Source organism: Puntigrus tetrazona, chromosome 20 (genome assembly GCF_018831695.1).
Source record: "Puntigrus tetrazona isolate hp1 chromosome 20, ASM1883169v1, whole genome shotgun sequence".
In the NCBI taxonomy this organism is placed as follows: domain Eukaryota; kingdom Metazoa; phylum Chordata; class Actinopteri; order Cypriniformes; family Cyprinidae; genus Puntigrus; species Puntigrus tetrazona.
The window spans coordinates 27319208-27345674 of NC_056718.1; the positions used below are offsets into that span (position 1 = coordinate 27319208).

General features: G+C 40.5%; 2 protein-coding genes across 6 annotated transcripts; one reads left to right on the top strand and one right to left on the bottom strand.

Moving 5' to 3' along the window:
• Positions 1-14132: 14132 nt before the first annotated feature.
• gtf3aa (general transcription factor IIIAa) lies at positions 14133-17796 on the top strand. 3 transcript variants are annotated; one of them, XM_043220001.1, is made up of 10 exons: positions 14133-14331; positions 14445-14545; positions 14677-14773; positions 15017-15105; positions 15226-15299; positions 15664-15744; positions 15839-16068; positions 16754-16801; positions 16899-16983; positions 17418-17796. In XM_043220001.1, the coding sequence occupies exons 1-10, from the start codon at positions 14209-14211 to the stop codon at positions 17423-17425; spliced, it is 936 nt and encodes a 311-aa protein (XP_043075936.1). In that variant the 5' UTR covers positions 14133-14208; the 3' UTR covers positions 17426-17796. The 3 variants fall into 3 exon arrangements, with proteins under 3 accessions (XP_043075936.1, XP_043075935.1, XP_043075937.1); XM_043220000.1 differs by lacking the exon at positions 17418-17796 and having other exon boundaries at positions 16899-17293; XM_043220002.1 differs by lacking the exons at positions 16899-16983; positions 17418-17796 and having other exon boundaries at positions 16652-16788.
• On the bottom strand, positions 17288-19892 carry mtif3 (mitochondrial translational initiation factor 3). 3 transcript variants are annotated; one of them, XM_043220005.1, is made up of 5 exons: positions 19727-19880; positions 19436-19470; positions 18745-19223; positions 18255-18403; positions 17288-17540 (listed from the first exon to the last, which is right to left on the bottom strand). In XM_043220005.1, exons 3-5 carry the CDS (start codon positions 19220-19222, stop codon positions 17307-17309), a joined length of 861 nt encoding a protein of 286 aa, XP_043075940.1. In that variant the 5' UTR covers position 19223; positions 19436-19470; positions 19727-19880; the 3' UTR covers positions 17288-17306. The 3 variants fall into 3 exon arrangements, with proteins under 3 accessions (XP_043075940.1, XP_043075938.1, XP_043075939.1); XM_043220003.1 differs by lacking the exon at positions 19436-19470 and having other exon boundaries at positions 19727-19892; XM_043220004.1 differs by lacking the exon at positions 19436-19470 and having other exon boundaries at positions 19851-19875.
• Positions 19893-26467: the final 6575 nt, after the last annotated feature.

Consider the following 26467-nt stretch of genomic DNA (forward strand, 5'->3'; position numbering starts at 1 on the left):
GAGTATAGCAGTAATGACATGAATTTCTTTACTTCTAAGATTGATACTATCAGAAATAAAATTGTAACTATGCAGCCGTCAACTACAGTTTCACATCAGTTAGTGAGCTATAGATCCCCTGAGGAAAAATTACACTCATTCTTTATTATAGGAGAAGACTTGTACAAACTTGTTAAATCATCTAAACCAGCAAAATGTATGTTAGACCCTATTCCATCTAAACTATTAAAAGATTTGCTTGCAGAAGTCATAGATCCTATTTTGACCATTATTATTTCATCATTGTCATTAGGATATGTTCCCAAAACCTTCAAACTGTCTTTGTCTCACTCTTCTTATGTCTCTAAATGGTCGGTGTTCTCCGTGTGGTGTCGAAACCTCTGTGATAAAAAAGTGGTTGTTCATTTGCATAAATATTTTACTGCATGATTTAGCAAAGGATTTAAACTATTTGGCCAAAGAGTTTTGTACTCTTGGATGCTGCAAAGTCTATGCCAATATGGGACTATGGTTGGCGTGGAATGGGCAGAGGTACCAGTTTCCTTTCAGGTAAGCATCGAGGAGTGGATGAGATGGCACAAACTGCACAACCTGTGAAGTATCGGCCAACATCCCGTGCCATGTTGGGCCACCAGTAGCGATTTCGGAGGAGCGAGAATGTCCGGTAGCTACCTGGATGCCCGGATCCCGGAGAGGTGTATAACAGAGTCCAGAAGGTTCAAGCGCAGCGCGGATGGAACGTAAAGTTTTCTTTCTGGACCTACCAGTGGAGTAGGTTCAGTGACTGAAGCTTCCTGTATTAGGTCGTCTAGGGACCACTGTATAGGAGCTAAGAAGGCTGAAGCAGGCAAGATGGGTTTGGGTTTCAGAAGTGGGATCAGGTTGATGTAAGTGGGAGAGAGCATCAGCCTTGATGTTCTTATTGCTGGGGCTGTAAGAGATCTTGAAATCGAATCATGTGAAAAACAGACGTTTGGCTTCCTTCAGGTATTGTCAATTTTTATGATCGATTATGACTAAGAAAGGGTGTTTAGCTCCCTCCAGCCAGTGCCACTCTTCTAAGGCTAGCTTGATGGCAAGCAGTTCCCGATTTCCCACATCGTAGTTCTGCTCCGCCGGGGACTGCTTTCTTGAGACGTAGACACATGGATGGAGTACTGGAGGCATCCCCTTCCACTGGGACAGGATGGCACCGAATCCCAGGGTTGCTGCGTCCAACTCCACCACGAATGGCTGGTTAGGATCCTGATGGGATAGAACCAGGGCCGAGCAGAAGGCGGACTGAAGATGAGCGAAGGCAGCTTCGGCCTTAGGATTCCACTGGAGGGTCTTGGGATGGTGACATAGCAGAGAATTGAGTGGTGCGGCGATCTGGCTGTATTTGGCGATGAAGCAACGGTAGAAGTTTGGAGCTGGCCAGTTGCATACTGAGCTAACCTTATTGGGGTCCATGCGAACTCCGGCAGGTGTGATGATGTATCCTAGAAAATGAATTGTGGTTTTATGGAACTCACACTTCTCGGCTTTTAAGTAAAGTTGGTGATGGCGAAGGTGTTGAAGGACCTGTTTGACATGATGTCTGTGTTCTGAGAGGCTGGGTGAGTAAATCAAAATATAATCTATATATATAAGGACGAACAGGTTGAGCGTGTCACAGAAGATTTCATTCATGAAATTTTGGAATATGGAAGGTGAGTTGGAGAGCCCATACGGATTACCCGGTATTCATAGTGGCCGGCTGGTGTGATAAAGGCGGTTTTCCTTTCGTCTCCTTTCCGAATTTGAATGGGATTATAAGAGCTCCTCAGATCCAATTTATTGAAAATCTGGGCTTTGTGCAGCTCCTCTAAAGCAGCTGGCACTAGGGGCAAAGACTGTGCAAATTTAAGAGTATGTTCATTGAGTTTGCGGTAATTCGATGCATGGCCTCAGCCCTCCATCCTTCTTTGCTAAGAAGAAGAAACTGGAAGCGCGGGGATTTGGAAGGATGGATAAACTCTTGGTGAAGCCAACCTCTCACATGAACTGCCAAAATTCAGACAGCACGTTACCTGTCCAACCAGAGACAGTAACATACTGGATCACTGCTACACCGTGATAAAGGATGCGTATCACTCTGTCCAACGAGCTGCCCTGGGACTTTCTGATCACTGTTTGGTCCATCTCATACCGATTTACAGGCAAAAGCTGAAATCAGCTAAACCTGTACTTAGGACTGTAAAAAGATGGAATCCAGATTAAACAAAAGGGTTAAGAAAATCACTCTGGACCCCTCACATCCAGCACACTCCATCTTTGATCTGTTGCCGTCTGGTCGACGCTACAGAGCACTGAGTACCAGGACAGCCAGACACAGGAACAGTTTCTTCCTCCAGGCAGTCCATGTCATGAACACTTGAGGACACTTATTTATTTAACATACAGATTTGCACATAACACTGCATAAACATAATTCCTGTTTACACTTGAATGTTTATAGTATATATTTTTTATTTTTGCTGTTTTGCACATTTTATGTTTTGTATATTGTATATAATTCTCTTTATTATCTGTCTTGTCTTGTTATCGTGTTGCACTGTAGAGTTTCTGTCACTAAAACAAATTCCTCGTATGTGTAAACATACCTGGCAATAAAGTGATTCTGATTCTGATTCCTTAATGTACTCCTCCATGGCCTCTCTCTCCGGAATATACTCCGGATATACTCTACCATTGGGCAGTTTGGTTCCAGGTAGCAGGTCAATGGTGCAATCCCAGGGACGGTGAGGAAGAAGATGAGTGGCGGCTGTCTTGCTGAACACATCGGTGTAAGAGTGATATTCGTCAGGAATGGGAGTGACGGGGTGATTGTCAGGGCTTTCGACGGTAGTGGATTGGCAAGGCCGATGTTGGGATGGAACGTTGACAACAGAAGATAAACATTTCCAGTTACATAATTTGCTCCACTGCAGTATCTCACCAGTTCTCCAGCGGATAATGGGATGATGCACTTCGAGCCAGGGTCGACCCAGTACCACATCTATGGTTGCCTCTTCCAAGACCAGGAAAGTGATGGTTTCTGTGTGGAGACTACCGATCTGGAGGGATAGTGGCGGCGTCCTGTGGCACACCATTCCATTATCTAGTTGCTTACCCTGTATGGTAGTGATTTTATAAACTGTGTGGTTCTGATGACGAGGGATGCGGAGGCTGGCCAGACTGCGGGAGGAGATTAAATTTCCTGCAGCTCCAGAATCCACCAGGACCTTTACTGGGAAGAGTTGGTTCTCGTATTGTAGGTTAGCATGAATGTGGGGTATTTGAATCAGAATCAGAATCAGAATCACTTTATTGCCAGGTATGTTTGCACATACGAGGAATTTGTTTTAGTGAAAAAAAATCTACAGTGCAACACGATAACAAGACAGACAGATATAAAGAGAAATATGTACAATATACAAAATATAAAATGTGCAACACAGCAAAAATAAAAATAGAAAAAAAAAAAAAAAAAAAAAAAAAAATATATATATATATATATATATATATATATATATATATATATATATATATATATATATATATATATATATATATATATACTATAAACATTCAAGTGTAACAGGAATTATATTGTGCAGTGTTATGTGCAAATCTGTATGTAAAATAAATAAGTGTCCTCAAGTGTTCATGACATGGACTGCCTGGGGGAAGAAACTGTTCCTGTGTCTGGCTGTCCTGGTACTCAGTGCTCTGTAGCGGCGACCAGACGGCAACAGTTTGAAGATGGAGTGTGCGGGATGTGAGGGGTCCAGAGTGATTTTCTTAACCCTTTTGTTTAATGTGGATAGGTACAGTTCTTGGAGAGTGGGGAGGGTTGTACCAATGATTCTCTCAGAAGTCCTGACTACCCTCTGTAGACTTCTGAGGTCATAGTTGGTAGCTGAGGCGTCTTTAGAGGTGCAGTCATTCGTGTAGAGGGAGAAGAGCAGCGGGGAGAGGACACAACCCTGAGGGGCTCCAGTGCTGGTTGTGCGGGTGCTGGATGAGAATTTTCCCAGCCTCACTACCTGCTGTCTGTCTGTCAGGAAGCTGCTGATCCACTGACAGACGGAGGTGGGCACCGAGAGCTGGGTTAGTTTGGGGTGGAGGAGCTTTGGTATGATGGTGTTGAAGGCCGAACTGAAGTCCACAAACAGGATCCTCACATAAGTCCCTGGTCTGTCTAGGTGTTGCAGAACATAATGCTGTCCCATATTGACTGCATTGTCCACTGACCTGTGTGCTTTGTACGCAAACTGCAGGGGGTCCAGTAGGGGTCCTGTAAAGTCCTTCAGATAACCCAGAACCAGTTTTACAAATGATTTCATGACCACAGACGTTAGAGCCACGGGTCTGAAATCATTAAGTCCATTAATTTTGGGTTTCTTTGGGATGGGGATGATGGTGGAGCGTTTGAAGCATGAAGGTACTTCACACAGCTCCAATGATCTGTTGAAGATCTGAGTGAAGATGGGGGCCAGTTGGTCAGCACAGGTTTTCAGACAGGCTGGAGTAACACCGTCTGGGCCTGGTGCCTTTCTTCTTTTGTTCTTCCTGAAGACCTGGCACACGTCATCTTCTCTGAGTTGAAGGGCAGGTGTGGGGGAGAGGGGGATTACAGGAGGTGTGAATGGTTGCTTTTCAAACCTGCAGTAGAACTCGTTCAGGTCGTCTACCAGTTGTTGATTTGCCACAGTGCTGGGGGATGGTGTCTTGTAATTGGTGATGTCTTTCAGACCTTTCCAAACAGAAGCTGTGTCACTAGAGGAGAACTGGGTGCGAAGCTTTTCAGAATAATTCCTCTTCGCCACTCTGATCTCCTTTTCTAGTGTGTACTTGGCCTGCTTATACAAGGCTCTGCCAAGTTCGTCCATTTTGTTGGGTAGAGAGCGGAGGTTTGCCAGGTGAATGCTGGGCAACGGCATTCGGAGTCCGCGTTGTCTGAGTTTCACAAGCGCGCCGGCCCGTTTCCCCCGTCTGCGCGGCCTTAGGCTTTTGACCAGCACCGCTGCCCCGCTAACTACGATGTTCAACAAGAAGTCAGAATAATCAAAGACCGGTGAAATATTTTGCGGAGTGGTCTGCCGAATGTTCAGCAGTTCATCCCTGGTAAAAACGATGGTGTTTGATAAACAAAAAACAGGGAAAAACTAACAAAAACAATACGAGCACTTGAGAGCGAAGCACCGAGGCTGCCATTCGCGGCGCCATCTTGAAGATAATCATCTTCAGCGCCATCTTTGAGATACAGAAGGTAGAAGAGAGGTATCACTCACCACTGGTAATGGTGAAAGAATGGGACAGGCACGGAGGGAATGAGTCGCAGCGCTGAGGTATAGACACAGCATCTCCCTAATTCAGGCGGGATTGTTCCAGACTGGTAAGGTGATAGGTGTCCGTGATCATAGGTTCCAGTGCGGGCAGTGAGGTAGAGGTGGTAGGTGATTCTGGAGTGGTGGAGACATGCAGAGAGATGTTGAGCCACGCTGGTCGCTTTGCGGACATTCCATGCTCCGCGTCTCCAGCTTTTGAGGCAGCAACCGATACATTTCTGTTTAACAGATATGTTTTAAAGCGATATTCTACATTCCAAGTCTTAGTCCAGCAAGACAACAACAGATGCAGCACATCCTGAGTCTCCTCATCTCCTAGAGCAGGGGCCGCATGTGGCTCTTCAGCCTCCTTGTAGTGGCTCCCGATGGCTGTGACAAAAAAACATGGAATGTTTTTTTTTTTCTTTTTTTCTTTTATTATCGTCATTATGTGTTCATTTTGTTGCACAATTCCTCTGGGGTTTTAGTTGATACCATCTAAATAAAGTTTTTTTTTATAATTTGTCACTTAAAATGTATGTCACATCAACGTCAGCAGCCGTCACCTTTACTTGCTGGCGGGACCACGGCGGGAACCCCTACCACTGTAAGCATGAAAAGAGCCCAAAAAAGAAAAGTGTCGGAAGAAAATAAAGAGTTTAATGCAGCGTGGACATCTGCTTTTGCATTCACTGCCAATGAGGCTGACTTACCTGTGTGCTTGATATGTAGCGAGAAACTATCAAACAACAAAAAAAGTAACGTTGAAAGACATTTTCAAAGCAAGCATTTAGCATTTGCTGAAAAATACCCAACCGAAGATGAGCGCCAGAGAGCAATTTCGGAATTGCAATGACAAGCTAAAGAGAGAAAACTATCTTTCAAAAAATGGATCAGCTCTCCACAGTCAACTACAGCTGCTAGTTTTTTGGCAGCTCAGGAGATCGTAAAGAGGGGTAAGCCATTCCCAGACAGAGAATACATAAAAGAAACGTTTATTCAAATATCAGAGCATCTATTCTCCGATTTTAAAAATAAAAAGGAAATTGTTCAGAAAATTAAAGACATGCCTCTCTCTGCAAAGACCGTTAAGGACAGGGCCATTAAAATGGCAGCAAATATCAGTAGTAAGCAGAAGGGCTTTGTGAATTTACTTCAAAAGTCACTGGGCCGAGATCTGATGACGTTTCACTGCATTATCCACCAAGAAGCACTTTGCACACAATCATTTTCCCCTGAATGTGTGGAAGTAATGAACCTTGTTATATAGTGAACAAAATAATTGCGAATGGGTTAAGCCACCGACAGTTTTGTTCGTTGTTAGAAGAAGTCGAAAACACGTATTCAGATCTCCTGCTGCACAACAGAGTACGTTGGCTGTCCAGGGGGGAGGTGCTGAAACGCTCCGCTGCCTGTCTGGAGCACGTAAAAACCTTCTTGGGAAGTAAAGGCTTCGGCTATCCTGAACTGGAAGACCCATCTTGGCTGGAAAAGTTTTACTTCATGGTGGACATGACAAGTTACCTGAACATGCTGAATAAAAGGAAGCACGGCACTGCACATGCTGGAGGAGATTTTGGCATTTGAGCGCAAGATGACAGTGTTCGCCAGAGATGTACAAAAAATTGGGACACAAAGTGGCTCTTTTGATAAAAAAGGTTGCCGACCCCTGTCCTAGAGAGACAAAGTGGAAGGGCCATGTTCTGAGTCTTTAGCCCAGAGACGCAGAGAACACACAGACACTGGCAACAATGTTAAGCTCAGGTGACCAAATCTTCATATCAAGATACTTTTGCTTGCATGTTCCAATTCTAGAGCCACATCTACATTTTCCAAATTTTAGAACCCTTTGGTGCTACAGCAAATTAGTATCCTACAGCATTTTGTGTTCAAGGCTGTTGAAAAGGATTCTCCTTTCTCAAGTCAAGTCACATTCATTGATATAGAGTTTTTAACAATACAGATTGTGTCAAGGCACTTAACAGTATCAAAGAGGAAAATAGAGTTGTAGTTCTGTCAGTATCCACTATAGTCAAAATGATAGATGCTAGCATAATGTTTGGTAGGGTGGAATAGTTCTGTTCTGTGCAAAAACTCCCTGCCCATCCATGCAGCATGTTGTGAATAAGCAGGAAGAGCAGCATTAATAACCCCCCTAGCGTTAACCGAACAGAACAAGAAGATATCATTAATGTACTTAATTATATTTAAGTGTAACACATAGAGATATAGAAGTCTATATCAGAAAGACCTGACTCTGCAAAAGGAGGAGTTGGGGATGGAGGAGGGTAATTTGCTCCTGAACTAATAAAAAAGGCAGTTGATTAATACTGGAAAGAGCTAATATAGGAATGCCGTGATAGGTGTTGTGTTCCTATAGGTAGCTGTGATCAGCTGAGAATCGCCTGATGCGAGCTTGATTCATGTAATATGCCAGAACTAATGAGTAACACTTGATTAATGTATAATAACAAGATTAATCACTGATTAATCACTTAATCAAGATTAAGTGTCACCTACTAAGCAAGCCAGATGCAACAGTGGCAAGGAACCTTAACTTGACAGAATGGAGATGGAGAAATCAGGCTCCACTGCACTGCTACCAACACAGCCAGTGGAAGAAGTCACCACCACCGGCTATCATTATCACTTATCCAAAGCTCTTCCAGACATCTTGGTATTGTTATATATTATTATTGTCTCTGTGGGTTTTCAGAGTAAGCACTTACTCTGTCTGTTAAGCACTTACTCTGTCTGTTTGTCTCTCTAAAAAAATGAATCGCTGTTGTACTCTCAATTGTAAGTCGCTTTGGATAAAAGCGTCTGCAAAATGACTAAATGTAAATGTAAATGTAAATGTTTTCTGGTCTTGTTAGTTTGTAAATGACTATATGACCTTAAGAACAGACACAGTCTCTATAGTGTGATATCTACGTGAAAGAACTTGGGATTAAAAGTAAAAATCTGAAATATTATAACATCTTTTAACATCCTATTCATAGAAAATCAGAAAATCATTTACTGTATGTGCTGAAAATTTACTTTTAATTAGCCAGTCTGTTTGCTTTCTGACCTGGGCCCTAGTTAGTTAAGTATGAGCTCTAAGAGTATGTGACAAATTTCTAGAGAGAAGAGCAGCACCAGTCCAGGAGGGATGAAGACCATCGCTTTTCAACAGGTCAGGTCTTCCAATTGTTTATGAAACCTATGTTATTCTGTGGACATCACTTAGACCACCATCTACTGAGACCCAGCAGTCTGCTGTGAATCTCATCACCCCGGTTAGCAGGTAAACATTGGACTGGTGTCTCTGCAAATAGTCCTGCATCCTTTTCCTGTTTAGCACCTAAATTCTGGAACAATCTCCCCAACACTGTTCGGGAGAACAGATCTCTTTAACCTAGCTTACCCAGCAAATTCAGTTACAGTGTTTTGCAACCATAGGACAGGAAGAGTTAAATAAACTAATCGCTAAGTCTAAATCTGCCACATGTGTATTAGATCCTATTCCAACTAAATTTCTGAAAGATATATTACCAGCAGCTGGTGAACCTCTTCTAAATATTATTAACTCCTCCCTATCATTAGGTCACGTACCCAACCCATTCAAATGAGCAATTATTAAGCCTATGATCAAAAAACCACAACTTGATCCTAATGAACTATCTAACTACAGACCGATATCAAATCTCCCATTTATATCAAAAATATTAGAAAAAGTTGTGTCTGCGCAGTTATGCTCCTTCTTAAAGATGAATGATGTCTATGAGGAGTTTCAGTCAGGTTTTAGACCGCACCATAGCACAGAAACTGCATTAGTTAAAATCACTAATGACCTGCTCTTATCCTCCGACCGAGGCTGCGTCTCGCTACTAGTTTTATTGGATCTCACTGCTGCATTTGACACCATAGATCATAATATTCTCCTGGAGCGTTTAAACACCGCTGGTGTACAGGGACAGGCGTTAAATTGGTTTAAATCATACCTATCAGACCGTTATCAATTTGTAGATATAAACGGAGACCGCTCTACTACAATGCCTGTAAAGTGTGGTGTGCCTCAAGGATCAGTTTTAGGCCCCTTACTGTTCTCTATATACATGCTGCCCTGGGGAACATTATTAGAAAGCACAGGGTTAATTTCACGGTTATGCAGATGACACACAGCTATACATTTCATCTAAGCCTGATAAGTTATCAGAAATGTCTAAATTAACAGAGTGTGTTAAAGACATAAAAGACTGGATGACTAGAAATTTTCTTCTATTAAACTCTAATAAAACAGAGGTGCTTCTTATCGGACCAAATTCATGTTTACAGCAAATTTCTGAGCTCAAACTACAATTAGATGGATGTGATATAAACGTTACTCCGACAGTTAAAGACTTGGGTGTGATATTGGACAGCAACCTGTCCTTCGAACACCATATCACTCATGTTACAAAATCTGCCTACTTTCATCTTAGAAATATTGCTAAACTCAGACACATGCTCTCTCTCTCAGATGCAGAAAAGCTAGTTCATGCATTCATGACATCTAGACTGGATTACTGTAATGCGCTGCTCGCTGGTTGTCCAGCATCTTCAATAAACAAGCTTCAGTTAGTGCAGAACGCAGCCGCTCGAGTTCTTACCAGGACAAGGAAATACGATCATATAACCCCAGTTTTATCCTCCCTGCACTGGCTGCCTGTTCATTTCCGAATTGATTATAAAGTACTGTTACTGACCTACAAGGCTCTAAATGGTTTAGCCCCCATTTATCTGACCAGCCTTCTGTCAAGCTACAACCCGTCACGCTCTTTAAGATCTCAAAACTCAGGGCTCCTGGTAGTTCCTCGTATAGCAAAGTCTACTAAAGGTGGTCGAGCGTTTTCACATTTGGCACCCAAACTCTGGAATAACCTTCCTGCAAATGTTCGGGATCAGACACACTCTCTCAGTTTAAGTCTAGGCTAAAGACATATCTTTTTAGCAAAGCATACTCGTAAAGATTAACATAAACCTATGCTACAGTACATCGTGATTCCCAATAGTATGAATGGCCGCTACTCTAATTATCCTTTTGTCTCCACCTCGGGATGTACATCCCGAGGCATCTAGTTACCGAGCCTCTCCAGTGGACCCAGTGAGGAGATGACCTTCCTGCGATGACGTCGAGGAAAACTCAACCTTCTGTCTGGACTAATTCTATCTTGAACTTTCTGCATTGTAATTCATCCTGCTGTTTTGTAACGCATCCTGCTGTGTAGTGACTTGCTTTTGTCTGTGGAATGATTTGCTTTTGTTATGTAATAATTTGCTTTTGTGAAGCTGCTTTGGAACAATAGCCATTGTAAAAAGCGCTATACAAATAAACTTGAATTGAATTGAATTGAATAATACACTAATATTCTTCACATTCAGATTCACAAAGAGTGGTCTAAAGCTGGAGTCAGCGCTTCAAGAACCACTACACACAGACATATGCAAGACATGGGATTCAGCTGCAGCATTTCTTGTGTCAAGCCACTTTTGAACAACAGACAGCGTCAGAAGCGTCTTGCCTGACCTAAAGACAAAAAGGACTGGACTGCTGCTGACTGGTTCAAAGTTATGTTCTCTGATGAAAGTAAATTTTGCATTTACTTTTGAAATCAGGGTCCTAGAGTCTGGAGGAAGAGAGAAGAGTCGGCTGCCCCTCCCCTTGATTGGCGTGGTATTGGACAGTGAAGCCGCCAGAGAAACGCGTTGTCGGACTCCGTAGTCCAGGCGAAGACTGCACATGTGTATCGCTGACGGGCCAGGATGCCGGGCTGTTTACTTGGACCCTTCCCCCTGGAGCACTACCCAACCTGCACTCCCCCTGCAGCACAACGAGGACAGCAGTTCCCCTGTTTATTTTGGACACATTTCCCCCTGGACACTTTATTTTGTTAATAAAAAAGCCTCTCCGAGGCCTGACGCCACACTCACTGTGTCTGTCGTTGGCTCCTCCTGCCACAGGTGTTATGAAGAGGAAGATGTAATATGCCAGACCCAACAATGCAGAAAAGCTGAAGGTCACTATCAGAGGAACCTGGGCTCTCATAACACCTGAGCAGGGCCACAGTGTGTAATGAATATAATATGCAAGTTTCACTTTTTGAATGGAATTAGTAAAATAAATACATTTTTTGATAATATTATAATTATATGACCAGCACCTGTATGTTGGCATTAGTTGAAGCGCATTAATAAGGTTCAAATCATATTTATTTGGCATCTATCAGTTTGTAGTAGTAAATGAGGAGGTATCATTCGTTCACAAGTGAAATATAGAGTACCTTAAGGCTCAGTACTAGGGCCATTACTTTTCGTACTTTACATGTTACCTTTGGGAGATATTATCAGGAGATATGGTGTTAGCTTTCACACTTGATGGCTGCTCTGTTCATTTCTCTTCATCAGTTAGGAACCTAGGTGTGCTGTTTAATACCAATCTTTCCTTTGAAAACCATGTTTCTAGGATCTGTAAAATTGTGTTTTTCCATCTCAGAAATATATAAAAATTACAACTTATGCTCTCAACGTCAAATGCAGAAATGTTAATTCATGTGTTTATGACCTCAAGGTTAGATTATTTTAATGCTTTATTGGGTGATTGTTCCGCATGCTTGATAAACCATCTTCAGCTAGTCCAAAACGCAGCAGCTAGAGTCATTACTAGAACTTGGAAGTATGATCATATTAGCCCAGTTTTGTCAACACTGCTTTGGATAGATAGTTATAAAACATTGGATAGATTTTAAAATCTTGTTAATTACTTATAAAATGGTTTTAAATGGTTTAGCTCCTCAATACTTGAGCGAGCTCTTATCACATTATAGTCCTGCCCATCCGCTGCGTTCTCAGAACTCTGGTCATTTGATAATCACACAATATCAAAATTGACCATAGGCAGCAGTTCCTTTTCCTATTTAGCACCCAAACTCTGGAACAATCTCCCTAACAGTGTTCGGGAAGCAGACACACTCTGTCAGTTTAAATCTAGATTAAAGACATAACTTTTTATCTAGTCTACACATAACTCACTATGATCTCACATAGCATACTATGATCACACAATCTGACATAGCTGTGATAAAATTTGATACAATCTGTATGGTTAAAAGTACTATGTAAATAAAAATGATTGATTGATTGATGTATGTCAATCTAATGCCAATTACCTATATAATACATCTTGTGTAATTTTATTGCATGACCGTTGCTGCAATAATGATGACCCATTTCAAATGTTTATGTGCTTTTCATATATGTCTTCTTTTTGTTCTTTACAGCTCCCACTTGCTATGATGTAATATTGTTCTTGTAAATACGACATGGGATTTTTATGCAGGTGGAAGGCAAGCAAACTTCAAAAAGGGGAATCATATGTTTGCTGCATCTCAATGTGCATACTATCCACCCTAAAATAACATTAGTAATTTTTAATACTTATCATGCTAGATAGGGTGGATAGTATGCACACTGGGACGAAGGGCCTCTCTTTGAAGTCAGTTGGTCAAGTTGATAGGGTAATTATAAAACAAACCTAGCTGGATGGTGATGTCATGCTTTAGAGTTGGTGCGGCAGGGAATACAAAAAGCTCAGTCTTGGCCAGGTTGAGCTGCAGATGATGATCTTTCATCCATGTTGAGAATTCTCCTAGTCAGCCTGAAATCCATGCAGCTACCATTGGAACGTTGGCCCACTCCTCTTCAATGGCTGTGCAGAGTTGCGGGATATTGGCAGGAACTGTCTAAAATGTCTAATTAGCATCTTGATATGCCACACATGTAAGGTGGAACACAGATTTAGACAGACACAGATTTGTAAACAATATTTGAGAGAAATAGGTCTTTTGTGTACATAGAAAAATAATTTTCTTCAGCTGATGAAAAGTGTTGTGTTCACATTTTTGTTCAGTGTTTTTAAATATGACAGGCTAACATCTTGTAAGCCATGGGAAATACATGTGCAAATATACAGCTTTTTCATTTGAAATTCAATGTATATTTATGAAAATGGAAATGCAAACTCTAATGCAAGATTTACAATTGCATTTGGATTATGGCACAATTTATGCAAAATACATAATTTCTATTTGAATAGTCTGGAAAATCTTTCCATAGTTAATAACAACAAATGTAATATATTTTCATTTTATAATTGTATTTTTTCATTAATACAGTGCAAGATTATCCTAGTTAAATCTATGTGGTAAACAAACTACCTAAACAATTATATAATAGTCACATTATATTACCTACCTACCTGCCTACCTAATGTGTAACTAAAATATCATCTTCAGTGAAAATATTACACTCTCCTTTCTTATGTATGCACTTATTTCTCCTGCATTTAGTCCATTAAACTCCATCTGGGTGATCACACATGCATGTGCTATTTTTTGTGTGCAACACCTAAATCTAAAAATCATAAGAACACCAAATGCACACCCAGCATCCTTTTTATGTATGTATAAATGTATGCATTTATGTATGTATGTATTTATTATTATTTTTTTACTTGCAACAATTTATGTACTTGATCTACCGCTGGAAAAGAAAGCCAATATGAAAGTTTGGGCATTGGATTGCATTATGGACAAAGTAGCCTATTATGATCAGCTGGGTTATGCTTTATTAAAAATAAAACAATGACATTTACATACTGTATTTTAATATTACGTATTTAATATTAATACTACGAGTGGTTTTCATGTTCATGTTGATGTTTTTTTTTGACCTCACCGGCTTTCCATAGAGGGTGTGTCAACGTAGTGTTGACGTACGTCGTGACGTCAGACGTTCCGTACGCTATCAAAATGACGGCGCACGTGCGGTAACTCCATGCCTTGCAGCCGAACGCATGACAATGCGTGAAACCAAAGTTAAACAAAGCGCGACATTTATCTGTTCGTTTCCCGACTGTAAGGCGTCGTACAACAAAACATGGAAGCTAGAAGCGCATCTCTGCAAACATACAGGGGAGGTAAGTTAAGCGCTCGTGAGCTTCGGTTATATTTCCGCATGTATGACACATTCCGAAAGCCGTTTAAACGAGAGGTAGACTGAACTGTTGATTTATTGAATTGTTGGTTTCAGAGGCCGTTTAAGTGCGAGTATAACGGGTGTAGCAAATCGTTCTGCACGAAATACCATCTTGCTCGTCACGCGCTGACACATACCGGCGATAGACCTTACAGGTAAGTGAGCTTCTCTCTCTCTCTCTCTCTCTCTCTCTCTCTCTCTCTCTCTCTCTCTCTCTCTCTCTCTCTCTCTCTCTTTTAAGTTTAATACCATAGTAAAGCGTCATTTACTCCCGCTGTGTTAACAGATGCACGGAGGACGGGTGCGACGAAGGATTTACCACCAACTCCAACTTGAAGAAACACGTTTCGCGGATCCACAGACAAGAGACTAAACAGTACATTGTAAGTAAATATAAAAGCGTTAAAAAAAGTAATATGGTATTTTTGTGGACTGAATTAAATATCTACACGAAAGAAAATATAGAAATTTAAGTAACGGTTATAATTTATAATTAAAAATACAATCTAACTGAAACGAGCAAGGAACTGTTTCTTATTGATGCCTGGCGTGTAAATATCATTTAGTACCGTGGTGTAATGTAACATTAATGGCCGTATATGCTTGTTTCTAATGTTTTTGTCTAGTGCGCGTTTGAAGGATGTGGCAAAGCGTTCAAGAAAAATAACCAGCTGAAAAGCCACGAGTGTACACACACCCAGCTGCTACCGTTCCTGTAAGACTTCTTACACCCTTTCGTCCTGTGTCTCTTTGTTTTATCATTAATGAACTAGCAAGATATGTCACTTTGAGCTGTGGGTCACTTCACGTTCCTCACAATGGCTGTGATCATCAGGTGTTTACATGAAGGCTGTGGGAGACGGTTTTCACAACTCGGTAAACTGAAGCGTCATGAGAAGGTGCACAAAGGTACATCCTCCGCTTTTTGTTGTTCGTAAAGGAATGGCTTAATTGTTCGTTTCAAATCTGTCTTTTCTGTAAAATTCAAAATAATTTTTTAAAAGAAAACTCTGGCTTTTCTATATAACGATTTGCTTTTAAAATCCTCTGCTTGTGTGCTGGGTTGTGGAACAAATACCATTTACAGCACAATTTTTTGTCTAAAGTCATTTACCTATAGCAGCTAATAAATGTAAAGTCCTGCACAGTTTTGTAAAATAGTCTCAAACATTAGCTTTGTAAGAATGATGCTGAATTTTTTTTTCCTGGCTTGTTAATTCATTAAATGCGTATCACACTCATTTTCATGCAACGTTCTGTCATAATGTTGCAGGCTATTCTTGCGCTGAGGAGGGCTGTTCATTTGTGGCAAAGAACTGGACGGAGATGACGAACCACAAAAAAGTTCATATTGGTAATCCCGCGATTTTTGTTCTGGATGTAAATGGCCTGACTTTAGCGCGAACGTTACTGAATGTTCTTTTGGTAATTGTTCTGTGTGTGTCCAGTCAGGGTACAGTGTGATCAGTGTCAGAAAACGTTCAGGGACAGCTGGTTCCTTAAGCAACATCAGCGTGTTCACTCTGAAAAGCGCGTCGTGTTCCACTGCCCCAGAGATGGATGTAGCCGCTCATACACCACTGCCTTCAACCTGCAGAGCCACATCCTGTCTTTTCACGAAGAGCAGCGCTCCTTCATCTGCACTCACCCTGGCTGTGGGAAGTCTTTTTCCATGAAGGTAACAGTGCATTCCCATCATCTGAGTTCTGCCTCACTTGGGGATAAGCTAATAGAAAATATATTTTTTAAATTCCGATAAAACATTCAAATTACGAAAGGCATTCTTTTGTTGTTTTGATTTTGGTGCATAAATTCTAGAATTCAGATGTTGCAGGAAAAAACTCGTTTTATTGAAGGGGGAAAAAAAAAGGCTTTCACTCAAAAGCATGTGGTGTCAGAACAGAATTACAGTCTCTAGCAGGCTTCCTCAAGCCTGGTCCTCGAGGGCCACTGTCCTGCAAATTTTAGCTCCAACCCTAATCAAACACGCTTGAACCAGCTAATTAAGATGTTCAGAATTACTAGTACGCTAGATGGGTTTGATCAAGGTTGGAGGAAAACTTTGACCCTCCTGGACCAGGTTTTTTTGTTGATCTTCAAGGGAGCATTTTTTTCCCCCAAACTTAATGGAATGGCTTGATGAAAACTACATTCTAAACATTTTTTTTTTCACTGTCAGTAATTGTGATAAGTAATTTCAGGGCAGCCTTTCTCAGCCATGTTAAAATGTGACTGGCTTGACTGCATGTTTTTTTTTTTAGTGTACCAATCAAAAACCTGCTCCAGTTGCGCATCGCTTTCTGATTTCTTAAAACGATTTGGGGACATCTGGGATTCAAAATTTTTTATTTTTTTTGCTACAGCAAAGTTTACTGCGCCATGGTGTCGTTCATGATCCTGAAAAGAAACAGGTAACCACTTGATCAGATGAATACATATTGATCAGATGAATCTTGAGGTCGACAAAATATTAAACGGCTGTTTGTTTTCAATCTACTTCTTTTTCAGATGAAAGCCCGCCCAAAACGCTCCCTGGCATCCCGTCTGAGTGGCCACAAACCAAAAAACAAACGTCAATCAAAGGCGCATTCAGGTGTATCTTCAGTGCCACATGGTAGCCAATCAGAAACTACGACAAATCCTCAATTAATGAATCCGCTGAATTCTTTCAGCTCTGAAAGTTGTAAAAGTACAAAATCAGACCTCCCAGAAAACTCCCATAGTTATGAGCCCCTTAAACCAGAAGGCATTGTCAGCCAAACAAAATCCAGTTATTCTAAAGCCAGTGACCCTGCTCATCCAGTGGTTCACCTTTTAGAACCGCTGTTAGTGTAGAGTCCAGTGGCCATGGGTAACTTTCTAAAGCAGTTATGTGCCAAAAAAAATACACTTTTGAATTGAAATTTGCATAGAATTTTATTGTTGCTTCAAGTCTTTTGTTTCCTCTGTAGGAGAGTTACAAAGAGATGCTGCCGTTTCCGAGTCAGGTTTTAAATTCTTGCTCGAAGTCTCTCCTTTTTTCTGCAGTTCTTTGACCGAAGCCAGCTGAAGGACACACATAGCAGCACGACCTCCACGAACCACGGAAGGTTTTGAAATAAAGCCAACAGGCACCGATATCCTCTCCACCATTTGTGTCAAGACTTTGTCCTGTTTAGAAGAAAATATGAAACTTCTGAAATCTGTTTGGTAGCAGTGGATTTGTACCTGTGCCCATTTTCAAAGCGGCACTGCTCTCACTGCTTTCTCTAATTAATAATAAATGTTATTGTGTTGGTTGTACATTTTTAAACATGCAATGAATGTGTAAAAATGAACTGTAAACTTTGTAATCACTCTTAATATTTCCAGTGTATAAGGATCAGTGGCACCCAACTTTAAGCAATGTTTCAGGGACAACATAGATTAAAAAAAACTGCAATTACAATGTAATTTTTTTGGCATAAGTTATTAAAGTGGAACAAACATAAATGCACAAAATGATTCTAATATTGTTAATAAATGGCTTCCATCAGTTCATAATCTAGAATGGTCATTTCTTTGGTAAAAGGATAACTTGAACTCAAATAGCTCACATTTTTGTATGGAATATATATATAACACTTTGAAATTAAGAGCTGCATGTACTGGCTGGTAATACACAGTATAGCAGGTAGAAGTTCTGCAGTGGAACAAACTTCCAAAACTAACCATTGCTCTGGCTTCTAATACATTGCTCACATAGTTCACCATTCACAGTCTCAGAGGTTCTGGGACATTGCTTCAAACTGAAGCTTTTTAAACAACAAAAACATAGCTGATGTGCAACTGAAAAATGCATTCTACTAAAAACATGCAAATGAAATTCATACTCCGTTTTCATACCAGTGGTGTGCCACCGTCAGTTCTTGCTTTGATAGTGAGTCTGACGTGGTTGTTTTTTTCCAGCCAGTTGACAACCTGCCGCAATTTAGTGTCCAAGTCATGAAGGGTGATGCTGGAAGAAAAGGTCAGCTCCTTTGATTGGACAGGCCCTACAGATACACCAAAAAGGTCACAGTGGCATAAAGTAACGGCAGGTTTAATAAGACATTTCTATTTCTTTAACAAACGTTATGCACGTTTGCAATCATTTCATGGAACAGAAATGAGTTTTAAGGAGCTAGAGAAACTAATCATACACTTGCTACTTTCGAGGCTAAATAGCTAACCCAAAAATTGACTACTTTTCTGTTAGTGAATGTCAGAATGTACATTTTTGGGTCAGCGATCACTTCAAGAAGTACGTTTTTCGAAATATTTAAGTCTGATTCTGACCGCACTGTTACAGCTTTGATCATATTCAGATTTTTTTTCTCTTGTGACTGGAACGCACCTTTCTTGGCTTTCTCCGTGTTTCTAAGTTTCATCTGCTCTTCGTGGATCTGTTTCCCTTTCATCAGTCTGTACAACGGAGGATCACAGCGGTCATTTATGGCAACAAGCCTCAGTCCTTTTTCGTCCATCAGTCGTATGACATCAGCACGGTGCATTGTACCCAATTCCTCTCCATCCTCACCCAATAACTTTATATGGCGCTGACCGATCTTCCTACCCACGCTGCCAAAGGTGACTGGTGCTCTCGGATCCAGCTTTTTAGTTCCCTTTTGGACGTTATCTGTCACGCTGGTGTTCCCGCTCTTAGTGTCTGTGGAGAAGGACACGCTTATCCAGGGCGAGACGATGTGGCAAGAATATGCAGGCCTCGGGGTCGGTGGACTCTTTGGCAGGCGTGAAGTGACCAGGCTGATGGGTCGCAGAGGAGCGCGGCATAGTGCCTGTCTCAAAATAAACCTCAGAAAACCCAGAGGCATCCTAGAAGAGAGTGTCAAGAGCATTGAAGTGTCTTTTCATTTTTCAGTCCACCCCAGATTTTAAAGTTTATTTAATTTAAAGAAATCTTTTATAGTCCTCGAGGTTACATTTATTTTGAGGAAATATTTAGTAAAAAAAAGTAATTGTGACAGTTTAAAAGAAATGTCTATTTAAATATATTTAAGAGTAATTTTATTAATTATAATGCAAACCTGAATTTACTCCAGTCTTCAGAAATCGCATGACGCTATACATTACAGGAATAAATTGCATGTATTAAAAATATATATTAAAGCTGCAAATGCAGACTTTATGAACCCATGAGGCTCGTTTCAAAAACAATTTAACGATCTTCATCATTTCGAGGTCAAACGAAATGTGCAAAAACAATGGTGGAACGAAACCATTATATAAACCATTACTATTTACAAAATTTACTCGAAAAACATTTTTGGTCCTTCAGACCTTAACTAACAAACATCAAACCGACAGAAGCTACTTACACTAGAGACGAACGGAACCGACGCCACACGCGAAGATAATGATAACAGTCAGGGGTTTCAAGACAAATAATCTGGGTCATAACCACATAATTTGTCGTCAGAAAGAATAATTAACAACACAAACATTAAGGCAGGTGACTCCTCCGACCATCTGACTCTCGGCGCACACTTGTGACGTCACGCCAGCGCGCGTCACTAATTTTAAATGTTATGTAATTTTTTAAGATTTGAAGTTGTCTTTTAGAAAGGAGTGTAATAGCAAGCGTGTTTTCAGTCCCTTTTAAATATATACATAACGTGTAGCGTGAGGAAAGAAAGAAGCATATTACATTTTTCTGTCAGGAAAAACTTTTTGTAATAGTCCAGTAGCCTGTATAAAATACCAAATACCCTGTTATTTTGCGCAATTTTATCGTACGTTTGAACGAATAAAACAACAGTTACAATAACAGTAATTAATAGCCTAGTTCGTTTTTAATTTAGGGATGCATTTGAATAAGTAAAAAGCTCTTAACGGCATATAATAGCGTAAAAAGATGGCGCTCCCGCGGGTCAGTTCTGCGCGCTCATCTGTGCTTAACTCGAGTGGACACTATTTGACCCGGGCCACGAGGCTCAGTGGGCTTCATTGTGTCTTTATACCGCTCTCTTGCGACTTTTTCCAAGCCTCGATTGACTTAGATAAATAAACAGATAAAATAAGGCTCTCTTTCATATTTTTTTGTGCCAGTTTTATTATTTTCAGTTATATTATTTTCTTAGTTAAATGCTAAATGGAACAGTCGTGTGTTTCTGATCCATGTCTGTGAATGACTAAATTGTCATTATTAATTATTTTATTGCAATTGTTATTTTGTCTATGTTCGCGGTTTATTTATTTAGGCCTATTATTACGTGTTTTTTTTTAAACGAATCTCCCCTAATACCCGCACGCAGCTCTTTTAATATACTTACTCCTGAAAAGCAGACAAAAACTTTGTAAAGGCTTTCTAATATGTGTTTTAGACATTGTGGGAAAGGCAGCGTGGGTTGACCCCGTGGCTCAGGCCTTAGCTGCATTGAAACAGTAAATCTAGAGATTTTACAGTCAGCTGAGCAGCAATAGATTAATTTGTTTAACGCTGATGGGTACAAAGGGCCTCTAATCTTTGCTGTTCTCAATGGCTTTAACCTTCGTGTCAGAGAGAAGCTGCTGTGTTTCTAAGGCTCCGTTTCTCCCAGAATTCCTCCGTCACCTGCCCGACTGCAGGTGCACCGACGGATCCCTCCCATCAGAGAGCCGGGCACAGGAAGTGCAAAGAGGCTGGGGTCATAGGCCGTAGCGGAGGCGCTTGTTATGTTTCCATCGACAAGGTTTGAGTTTCAAAGAGCAAGCAGGAACAGAGAGAAAGGCGAAGAAAGAGTCTGAATGCAAAAAGAGCCTAAATTTAAAAGAGAACAGCAGAATAGGACTTTTCTTTTTATTTTATGGGGGTTGGGTGATTGGGTGAGTAACTATGCTCTCCAAAAAAAAAAAAAAATTACTTGCAAGTATTAAAAAATGTCGTGTTTTTTCCCCCCTATAATCGCCCTGTTCCATTTATTCGATAAAGTTTGAGTCTATTTAGTGATGGTGTAATTTTCTTCTTTAACCTGTTAAATACAGCAGTAATTTTAAAAGTTAGATGGCTGCCGCAATGAGACCGAATTTAACAATGCTGCCCTTTATTACGCAGCTAAAGTGCATAATGATGAACCTCCAGTCTATTCAGCAAATGGGACTTTAGATTAAAGAAGCCGTGAGGGCACGAACCGCAAATGTTTGGAGAAAGAACTTCTTTGCAAAGGAGATGGTTGACAAAAAAAATGTGCCGCCTGCGAGCAGCAGGTGGATAATTGCACACGCTTGACTGCGCCGAGAGAAAGATGCGCTAGCAGAAAGAGCATTCATGAAGCAGCCTTAGGAGCTTCCTAGTTTGCTAATTAGCACAAGGATACCGGCTCTTCCAACAGGCACCCCGCATAGTGGCACACCTTTCAAACAAAAAGGATGTTACCATACAGAAGCTGCACAGTATCTTGTCGAAAGGGAATCTTATACCACTCTAAACACTGCCTTCTTTTCAGCATCTCTCTGTTTTTGGTTTGTATGAGTCTTTGTTTGTTGTTCATGCAGCACGTCTTTGTTAGACTATTAACAGTATTTTGAGTGACATGTCTAAAGAGATTTCGTCAGGCTGGGAGAGGACGTTCCCCTGGAGAACTACGAAGATTTTACGATTAGGGATTCGAACAAATAACACACCGTAAATATGTGTATTTTTTCAGACAAACTCATTTAAATGTTGAATGAAGCCTACTTTAAACTAAAATAAAAAACTAACTGATATTAGATGAAAAAATGTTAACACCGATGATGCAGTTGAATAATTCGTTCATTTGAAAGAATGATAAACTTAACAAGTAAAACAATAAAAAAAAAAATTAAAGTATAAATGGGGTTATTCCTCATTTTAAAGAAAAAAATATATTTTTTTAAACGAACACCAGTGACCTTAATGGATGGTTCATCCATAAATTAATAAAGGAAATTACCTTGATTGACTTTGATTGACTTTGGTGCTGTTACAAACCACAAACCTGCGTAACTTCACCATTCAGACATCATTCTTTTCATTTTATGTATGAAAAAAATAGGCCTTTGTGTACTACGTAAAAAAAGTATTTGTGAAAGTGACGTTTTAGCACAGAATGTTCCATTATTAGTTGAACTATCCTGTTAAAGCAGTAGTTCACCCAAAAATTGAAAATGTGCTAAAAACACATGTACCCACCCTCGAGCCATTCAAAATGCAGATGAGTTTGTCCCTTCAACGGAACAGATTTTAAGCATCACTTGCGTACCGATGGATCCTCTGCAGTGGATGGCTGCTGCCAAACAGTTTATAAAAACACTGCAATAATCCATGCATGCATACATACAAATCCAGTCCATTAATTAAGTATAATGAAGTAAAAAGCGTAAAAAAAGTAAAAAAAAAATGTATCTTCAATCATATTACTTTCTCCAGTGAAAATCTTGCCTCGCCTGAATCAGCACAGATCATTTTCTAAGAGAAAACAGTCCAAACTGTACTTTTTCACTGAAAAAAAAAGTTTTATTATGTATATTTCCACAGTTTAAATGTAAAATGCCTTAATAAAGTTTTTTGCCTTTACAAACACAGCAAATGTAACTCATTTTCGTTTTAGGGCGAACTATTCCTTTAATGGCATTAACCTCAGCGAGTTAGATGATCAGTTAAATATTGTCAAAATAACATTTAGACCAAATTCTTTGTATAATGTAAATAAGTGCTTGCAACCAGGCAAATAGGACCCCTCTAGGGGGCGTCAGCAAACCTCCGGAGGGGCCATGATATGTCTTAAAACGATTTCAATTGTAAACTGAAAATGCTTAAAATCAGTTTTTAACATAATACCGTATAAACACCAGTGATATCAGTTTAGATAAAGACAGGCCTTGGCGTCAAAAAGGTTGAGAACCACTCACGTAAAGTCTCTATATTGCCTCTCAGCTTTCCACAGCTCGAGTGAAAAAGCGTCAATCCCCTCTTGAAATTCTGAAGAAATGAAAAAGAAACCCTTCCTTGCCGAGCGCTACCGTACTCTCAACATATTCTGATTTATATCAGCACTTCATTGTGCCTCCAACTGTTTTAATCCAAATAAAATCAAAGGTAATGTTTCATTAGCTGTTATTTTTACATAATGATCCTTTATCAGTGGAATGATTTTTTTTGTATTAACATAATTAGCCGGCTCTCAGCGGCTTGTGGGGTCCGCAAGGTCTAATTGGCCCTGTGGCATGATGGGAAATAGCACAAGGTGTCGCGCTGGGCAGGTGTTGATGGTGGAGGTGAGTGGCAAACGTGGGGCAACGCAGAGGCGGGTAATTACAGGATGAATTTCACTTTAATAAATGTGGGAGATGCAGATAGCAGGGCTTTCTACCTAATGGCTTCTGCCTCTGGAGCCACTTTAGACAGCAAATGATCTGAAAGAGTGTTTAATTAACACATGCACTCTGATCCAGAGAGAGAAAGAGAGAGAACGAGAGGATGAGAGAGACAGAATGAGGGAAAATGTAAAACGAGTAAATACAAAGAATAATTCAGAGAGGAGCAGAAAGAGAGCACAACGGAAGAAACTGACGAGATTTGATCAAAATAGAGATCGCCGGTGTAGAAATGTGTGGATGATAGGGATAGAGTTAACAATAAAGCAATGCAGCAACTACCAAGAAGTGTACCAGAGAAAAGCAGGGCCACTACTAGAAATCCAAGCTCAGATGCACATAACCATGCTTTCTACAAAAGTTTTTACATTTATGATAGACAATATATGCTCAATACATAGCTAGTTGTTCGTCAAAAGCAACGAAAATGCAGCTTAAAGTCACAAGAGAAGTAACATCAAATCTGTTTTTCCTCATACAGTGATGTACATATAAGAGAAAAGGCTGGATGTTATGCGGACTTGGTTGTTTTTCAGTAAAAAAAAAAAACTATTACAAGCCTGCGTTGCCTAGAGAGGTCTGCCTGTTTCACCTGAAGTTATGAAAGGCTATTTTTAAAATGACAAGGTCATAGAAAATGGAACATGAATGAATGAGACGACAGGCTTGCATTAAAACGGCAAGCGTATGCAACTTGAAGGTCGCAGACCCTCCAAACCGCCCCTTAACTTAACAGTTCCGTTTTTTACAGTGTAGGTCGGGGAATCCACTTTCTTCTATACATCACTGTTACAAAACAGTAGGCCTAATGCTATTTTGAAAACGAGACGCGAGTTCTCTCCGCCTGACACGGGTTCACGCAGCGCGTCTCTGTTCTCGGCGTCCTATGCAGACTTTTATGTGGGTGTGGTGATGATGGCGGCGTTCGCGTGGCTCACTCTCTGTTGGCGTCTGTCTGTGTGTGTGTGTGTGTGTGTAGCTCCGTGGAGTACTCCGGGCCGCGCGCTCGCTCTCCCCACTCAGCTCGAGCTAAAAGCCCTGGAACGGGACGGTAATTGCCCAATTAGGCCTCTCGCTCGGCGGCCCGTACCGCTCTCTCCGCGCCTCCACGCCACCGCTCGCACCGATAATTGAGCTGAAAGCAAACGAACGGCCGGCAGACAAACAAGCTACTAGAAAATAATTACTTGGAGTGTTTCTTTTCAGTAGCTGTACAGCGGATTTCATTATCGTGAATAGCCACTAAAGCTGCTCGAAACGCCGGTAGTTGTCATTTTCATAGGGACTTGATAATGACATTAATTTGTCTTAATGGCTGGTTCTATTGTTATAAATAGGAAAATGAGCCGAAATTGTCTTGCTGTGGCGAGGCGAAGAGGACTCCGTCGAGCTCCCGGCAGACATGAGGAGTTAAATTGGTGTGCTTGTCAAATTTCCAATAATTTGTTATATGGAACACGAGTAATGCCAGTGCCATTAGGGTTCATTTTCCCTAAATTCATTACTGCCCTTGTTTCCCTTTTATGTTTCTAATGCCCAATCACATTTCTCTCCGCTTCAAGTGGTTTTACAAGGATTGGACTGACTGACAGACAAAACACACACTCGCGCGCGCACGCACGCACACACACACACACACGCACGCTCGCGCGCGCGTACGCCTTCTTGTGCAGTTATGCGCTCGCTCACTTACTCACGCACTCACAGAGAGCTACGCATACTGACACACAGGCACCACTCGCAAAACTATGATATTCATAGTACCAGATGTTGCGGGATTACTTTGGTACCGATGTGGATGAGAACTGTCAAGTGTGTATTTCAGTGCTGTTAGCGCGCTAATGCAGCTGATTCCGGGATGCTGGAACCTTTCCCCCAATAATTTAAAATGACATTACAGCAAAGTAGACCTAATGGTGAATCAGCCCCGCGGAGATGGCTGCAAAGCATTAGCTTCAACTAAGTACCATGATCTAGTACCTTAATTGCCGTTGCTTTGGTTTATCAACAGGGGGCGACGCAGTAACATTCAGCCCGAGCTGTTTCGGTTAGTCTACACGCATCCTAGACTTTTGGATTTGTTTTACTTCTAGAAAGCTTGGGGATGTTAATAGGGCAACACAATTACGTTGTAAAAAAAAATCTATTGCAACGACCCTGTCTTATTTTAATATCCTTATTCGTGTGTGAATAGTTGTGATAATGCATGCATTATATAAGGACGATCCGTAACACTTGTTAACTATGAAGTGTGACTTTCCCTTAATAAATTAATTAATAGTTAGTAAGGTAGTTGTTAAGTTTAGGTATTGGGTAGGATTAGAGGTGTCAGATCATTTTAGCATTTACTTTTAATTTTTTCCACAAGCATTATTGCAAGACTCGTTGTTCAAATGCAAATGTTGTTGTGCTTCCCAATTTATATTTAACGAGTTAATAAAGATATAAAGAAGTCAAATGAAAGAAATCCGTTGCTTGTATCTGATTAATCTCATTTATCCTTTAACATCTTCCACCCACCTTTCTCTGTATTTCATAAACTGACTCAAAATGCTAAATAAATGAATAAATAAGGTGCTCATTAGTCTAAAGTGGATTGTGATTGTTCTAATGTGCATCATTTTCTAATCTATATATTTTCTTTACACATAAGACGTGCCAAGGAAAACATATGTTGTCATACTGTTAATGTATTCCTTAAATATTAAATCATTATCAAATTATGATTATGATACTATGACATT

Coding starts and splice junctions, on each gene's coding strand:
- gtf3aa (XM_043220000.1), top strand. CDS start 14,209: ATGACAATGCGTGAAACCAAAGTTAAACAAAGCGCGACATTTATCTGT. Junction 15,106..15,225: donor ACCCAGCTGCTACCGTTCCT/GTAAGACTTCTT, acceptor TGTGATCATCAG/GTGTTTACATGAAGGCTGTG. Junction 16,069..16,753: donor GGAAGTCTTTTTCCATGAAG/GTAACAGTGCAT, acceptor TTTTTGCTACAG/CAAAGTTTACTGCGCCATGG.
- mtif3 (XM_043220003.1), bottom strand. CDS start 19,806: ATGACCCAGATTATTTGTCTTGAAACCCCTGACTGTTATCATTATCTT. Junction 19,224..19,726: donor CGGTTCCGTTCGTCTCTAGT/GTAAGTAGCTTC, acceptor ACTCTCTTCTAG/GATGCCTCTGGGTTTTCTGA. Junction 18,404..18,744: donor CACGGAGAAAGCCAAGAAAG/GTGCGTTCCAGT, acceptor GTGTATCTGTAG/GGCCTGTCCAATCAAAGGAG.